Genomic DNA, 6,228 nt, shown 5'->3' with positions numbered 1-6,228 from the left:
TGGCAGAAAGCCACCTTGGTTTCTCCCCAAAAATCTCTGCCCTGTGACACTGTGATTTAAATCTCTGTGCTGTGACCATTCAATTAGGATGGTCCCAGCACACGGGACCACACCCTCAGCCTGGCTCTTTAGGGAACTGGAGCTGGCTGCATTGCTGAGGGAGGTGGAAACCTGCTCCCTCTGCTTATGTGACTTGCATCACTTACCTGGGTAAGGGGTTTCTACCTGGGGAGCTGGAATCTGCCCGGTAACAGGTGATGCATTTCAGATTGGTTGGCTGACAGCCAACTGGGGCTGACCTCCACTGGCCCAGGTGAATGAGGTCACAGGGGCTATAAGCTGATGCTTTCCACACAGTTGGCTCAACTATCAAATCTCTGGGTTATGCGTAGAGACCATATGTTGGCTTCACCCACGTGCTATTATCTTTGGGGCGACGATGTGTGGTCTCAGGGTTTTGCGTTCTTCTTCATTTCGTGATGTTCGGGTCCTTCAGTGGTAAGAAGTCTGCTGGTCACAGGCCACTGGGTTTTATCACTTCTGACAGCTCCGAAATGCCGATATCCTTGTTAAGCACTAAGATGCTGGGTGAAATCACTATGACGTGTTCCTTGGCCAGACGTTTCCGAGTTTCAAAGCGGGGGCTGAGTTTCAGCGGCCGCTGCGCCTTGCGTCTTGTAAGCAGGACCTAGGTTGCAGGAACATGCCAGCCTATTGCCCCCGGATGGCCGGGAGCTGCCCCTAGGTCAGCAGTGACCTGAGGCAGTTTCCATCCAACAACACAAGATGACATTGGCCCCTGTCCCACGCCCTGTGGAGGGGTGTCCTCGATACACCTGCTCAACAACTGCCGGGTTTGTCAAGATGGTAAGTAATGAACAGGCGTGGAGCCTCCATTACCCTTTCATGCTTAGAGATGAAGTAAAGGGCTGTGATTTCACTGTGATAACTGGTATAAAAAGATGGTCCCTCCAGGTTTGGGTTGAGAGGTGTTGCAGGGCAGGATGGGGAAGCTTTTGATGGGGAAGACATTGAACCTTTCGGAGGGTAAACCTCTTCTTTCAGGCTGCCCTGTCCCAGCCACTCTGACCTGGTGTTTGGGAGAAGTCATCCATGCAGGGCACGCTATTTAGGCACTATTTTGGTTCTGGCATCGGCTGGGCTGGAGAATTGCTCTGGGAGCGTCACTAATTGCTCTTTCTCTGCTGCCTTCCAGAATGGCCGAAATGCTTTGCACGTGGCCGCTGCCCACTCCAAGGAGGAGATCGTCCGGCTGCTGTTGGCTAGGAAAGCAGATCCCAACCTCCCGGGAGGGGTACGTGCACCCAAGCTGATGTGGTGAGGGATGTGCTGCTTTGGCCCTTTGGTTCCCCCATCTCTTTCTTCACCGAAGCGATCACTCCCAGCATTGCTGCTCTTGAGAGAGGGGAAAACTGAGTTCTCCCACCCCTGCTCTAATGAATATCTATGCATTTTATAGTACGTCGACGGAGAAGTGTTTTGTCCCAGGTGGAAAGGGGTTGTTTCATTCATTGTGAAATTCAGGTCATTGGGAAGGGTTGAGAAGGACGCAGGAGACAGGTTGTCCCAATTCTTTTCATTTTGATTTGGCGGCAGATCTGAAAGCCTTGCTTTTGGTGCAGCTCTGGGCAAGCCCCCGGAGCACACAACAAGGATGGGGTACGGTTTGCGTGGGAAATGAATGCCTGGGCTGGAGGAGGGCTTCTGGAAGCATGGAGCATGCACGCTGGGATCCCGCAGAGGGGATTGGGGTTGCATGGAGCCTGCCTGCAGGATATGGGACCGGGGGTCTTTCTCACAGCAGGGAATCAACGTTGCATGGGGAGAATAAGCCGAACAATGCCAATAGGGGGTTGGGAAGGCAGAAGCATCCCCACCCATCCTCTGCCCTGGCTGCCTGTTGCCCCATTGTAAGCTTTGGATTGACTATAGCTGCAAGCAGCCTGCTCAGGGTTTCCCCTGAGGCATTGTACACCTCCTTCAGTTAGGGGAGCGCGAGGACTTTCCATAACACATGCACAAAGCCAGAACCAGCAGGCCCCGAGACCCTGAGCCTCTCTCTAGCACCTGTTCCAGGCCTAAAGAGACAGAAGGGGCTTCATTTCTTTTAATGGGCAGCAAGTCCACGTCCAGCTGTAGAGAGGAGTTCATTGCTCAGTCTTGCGCTGTGCTGGCCATTGGCCGGAAATGTCTCGACATGTGCGTCTGTGGCAGACAGATGGAGGAACAAAGTGGTTTTTGCCTTTGTGCCTACTTCTGCCACGGTGTCAACTTCCTTTCTTATGAAAGTCCAGTGGAGGCCACCTAAGATGACCAGCATCTGCCTCATTATATGTAAGGTGGAAGCCTCATTCAGTGAGCTTCTTCCAGCAAGGATCACTGACTTCTTGTCCTGTCAGGCCATGAATTTCAGTGCCATTTTCCTCATTTTGTAGTTTCTTTCTCTAGCCCACTGGTGCCCAGCCTTTTTGCCTGGCAGCTGGATAGGCAGTGGCTCGTCCATTAATAGATTTCATAGACATTACGGCTGGGAGGGACCTTGGGAGATCATCGAGTCCAGCCCCTTGCCCGAAGGGCAGGAAGTCAGCTGGGGTCATAGGATCCCAGCAAGATAAGCATCCAGTTTGCTCTTGAAGGTGTTCAATGTAGGTGCTTGAACCACCTCTGATGGCAGGCTGTTCCAGCCCTTGGGGGCTCAGACAGCAAATAAATCCTTCCTTATGTCCAGTCTGAATTGGTCTTGCAGTAGTTTATGACCGTTCAACCTCTTTGTCCCTTAGGGCGCTCTGGTGAACAAACGTCCCCCCAGATCCTGGTGGTCACCCCTGATAAACTTATAGGTGGCCACCAGATCACCCCTGAGCCTGTGCTTTTCCAGGCTAAAGAGCCCCATGGCGCTCAGCCTGTCGTCGTAAGGTCTGTTTTCCTGACCTCTGATCATGCACGTGGCTCTTCTCTGGACTTCATGGGCCAGATCTGGCCAGTGGTCCTGATCCAGCATTCAGGGTGAGTGGAAAGGGACCCCATCCAGCTGCGTGGAGGGGGGTGAGGGCCCCAGTCCAGCTGGATAAGGAAAGGGGACATGGCATAACTCTGAACCAGCCATGCAGGGATGCAAGGAGACTTGGCTGGCCCCAAACCAGACATGCAGGAGGCTTGGGAGTTTGGCAGCAGGCCAGTGCGGCAGCATTGCCATTGTTCTCCCGCTGCCAAATTTCCAGACCCGTGCAACGTCTTGTAGGCTAAATGCCATGGCTCCATGGGCCACATCTGACCCATGGGCCTGAGGTTGAGCACCTCTGCTCTAGACAGTTGAGTCTGCTGGCAACAAGAATAACATTGAACACACTCATGTAGACGGTGCTACCTGGGGGGAGAATGACCAAATGCACAAAATGCAGAGTGGGGATAACTGCCTGGATGGTCATGTTGCAGAGGAGGATTCAGGGGTGTGGGTAGATCGCAGACTCAACATGAGTCCTCACTGTGACTTTGAGCTGCATCGGCAGGAGTCTCAGGTGTAAGACATGGGAGGTGGTGGTACCACTCAACTTGGTACTGGTTAGGCCTCACCTGGAGTACTGCGTGCAGTTCTGGGCTTCATGTTTTTGAAAGGTGTAGGGCAGCTGGAAAGGGTCCAAAGGTGAGTGACACAAATAATAAAGGAGTTAGAAGGCAAGCCATACAAGCAAAGGCTGAGAGAGCTAAGTTTAGCTTAGAGAAAGGGGGATCCAGTGGGGACGCAATAGCAGGTTTCAAATATTTGAAAGGCTGCCATCGAGCAGAGGAAAAATGGCTGGAGGCTGGATAAGTACTTGGTAGGGATCGTTATTTCTTGCAGTGATGCAAATAGAGGGGAAAAGCATTTGATAGGGATCGTTATTTCTTGCAGTGATGCAGGGGGTTTGGACCAGATGAGTCTTGAGGTACTTTCCAATCCTCTTCTGCGAGCCTGTCCTACCTCTTCTCATCTCTGTGGTATGAACAGTGGGTTGAAATGCAGCTCTTTCGGTCTTCTCCATGACACAGGAAGTTTTTGTTTGCTCTGGTCAATAATTCCAGATGCTCTTCCTCCCGTGTCAGCTTTCATTTAACAGGATAATTCTGTGTCTAAAGACAGCATCTCTTCTCCATCCATGCACTGCCTAAAGAACATCTATTTGTAAGTCAAAACTGAACACTTCTCTCCCTTGCCAGGAGAGCATGGGTGCAGAGGGGGAAAGGGGCATGTGTTGGCTTATATGCCCAGCTGGGTCCCCTGTCTAAGGTCAGAAGGGCAGCATCTGGGTTTGCTGTCCCCCCTGAAGCCCTGGGGCAGAGCTTCTTTGCCAGCCAGGACATGCCACACAGCCTCTGACCCTTTTCCTTGCATTGCGTGTCAGCTAGACTGCGACCCAGCCAGAGAAGAGAAAGTCCCCGTAGCGTCAGTCCCATCAGCCTCAAGCAGGACAGTACAATGGGTGGGCCTTGAATCTGAAAACAGAGAAACACCCTACATTTGTCAGAAGGAGTTTAAATAGCATCTCCCCGCTACATAAAGCACAGCATTGGCTGCAGCGTGCTGTGTGTGGCCTTTGGCTGCATTCCTGAGGAACTTCATTTGGTTCCCTAAGTGAAAGCTGCTCTTGCCCTGACCCCACATCCTCCTGCTGGGCTTGGGGCGGAGCCAGGCAGCAGTTGGTGATGGGGAACAGGCAATGCCTTTGCCCCTCTTCAGAGGTGCAGCGGGAGAGACTCCCACCCCAGGGGTGGACAGGTTCTGAGCTACTTATTGCCAGCCCAGAAAGACAAGGGCAGCTTGTTTTAGTCTATCACTGCATATGAGTTGTGACCCATATTCATCCTTGTGAAGGGCTTATACAAGAAGTCTCAATAAATGCATGCCCATGGGTGAGTCACCATTAGTTGATCCTGGCTCAGAAGCGAAGCAGGTTTGGCCCTGGTCAGTAAGGGGGCAGGGGACCCTGAAGGACTACTTGTGCACTGCAAGAAGTGGTGCTGGCGATTCAGAAGGCACCTTTCAACCCCCCATAGTGCACACCCCATCCTGGCACTGGAGCCAGCTGTGCTGGGGAAGGTGCAATCTTTTGGATGGGCAGTGGAAGGGAGAAATGTGACTGAGGTCTCTGCGTCTTTCTCCAGAAATTCCTGACCTGAACTTGTAAGAGAAAGAGTGTAAATAAGGAAGGGTATGACAGGCCTCAGCCTGGGCTTGCCTTCTTCTGTTGTGCAAGGACCACCTGATTCAGGAACAATCCTGCAGCATCCATAAGCCTGGACCCAGCGCCAAACCAGTAGGGACCCACTGCTGTGGCCAGCTGCCACTTGTCTCGTGTAAATTAACACTAGAGTCTGGTCTGTCTATCTAAAGGTGCCAAGTGATGTCCCTCCCCATAACATCTGGGCACCTCCCACATGAAACCAATGACAGCAATAAGTCCCATTCCCTGCTCTCCTTGGAGGTCTTAGTCCACCTCTTATCCACCCTTGCAGCTTGTCAGCAGACAAGAAATAGGCCAAGGAGGCTGAGCTACTTTATTCCTCTAATCTGGTTGGGTTAGAAAAGCAGCCAGCCAACTGCTGGCACTGGATTAATGACCCAGATACCTTGTTCTGGGCAGATACATACCTTCAAACCGACCACAACTTCTTCCATTCGATAATAGGTAAATTTTATTGATACACAGTGATAGAAGATAAAAGTAATGAAAGCAAGGCAAACAAAATAATGAATTCTATTTATCTACCAGTTCCAGAGTTCACGAAGGAAAGGTACATCTGGCCAGTACGTGAGCTTCAGCCTGTGGTTTTTTCTTGAATGCCAGCAGACTTGGAGGTTGAAGGCCAAGGGCCCCCCCTCCCCCAGTGGGATGGGTGAGACAGGCCAGTGGTGTGCCCTCTGCCCATGGTGGCATGGGGATCCCCCCTCAGGGACCTTTTGCTGCTCTGAAATCCCTCCTTTTGTATTCTTTCTTTCCTGATGACTCTTCATTTCTGGGTACCATTGATCGGTTTCCCTGTGGTCTTCATACTGTCCGCATTTGTTCTGTCAGCATATTCCTTTGTTCCAACAAACTCATCACATGCATACATCTTAATTTGGTCATTTACCAGTGTCTTAATTCGGGCATGCCCAGCCTCCTAATTTGTTCCATCCACAAAAACCAGAAATCCCAGGAGTTTTGCAGCTGGGCACTGCAACTTGGC

The 6,228-nt window shown here is 51.6% G+C and overlaps 1 protein-coding gene across 1 annotated transcript in view; it reads left to right on the top strand.

The window, feature by feature from the left end:
- Positions 1 to 786: 786 nt before the first annotated feature.
- The window catches only part of LOC109299145 (serine/threonine-protein phosphatase 6 regulatory ankyrin repeat subunit B-like), an 80,299-nt gene continuing 74,857 nt past the window's right edge, over positions 787 to 6,228 (top strand). Inside the window, exons 1-2 of the mRNA XM_019519690.1 lie at positions 787 to 867; positions 1,217 to 1,315. Coding sequence (XP_019375235.1) covers positions 787 to 867; positions 1,217 to 1,315 — 180 coding nt within the window. The remainder of the gene's footprint in view (positions 868 to 1,216; positions 1,316 to 6,228) is intronic.

The sequence above is a fragment of the Gavialis gangeticus genome, unplaced genomic scaffold (assembly GCF_001723915.1).
Source record: "Gavialis gangeticus isolate Ggan-Ray unplaced genomic scaffold, GavGan_comp1, whole genome shotgun sequence".
Classification (NCBI taxonomy): domain Eukaryota; kingdom Metazoa; phylum Chordata; order Crocodylia; family Gavialidae; genus Gavialis; species Gavialis gangeticus.
This window is presented reverse-complemented; position numbering and strand designations above follow the sequence as displayed.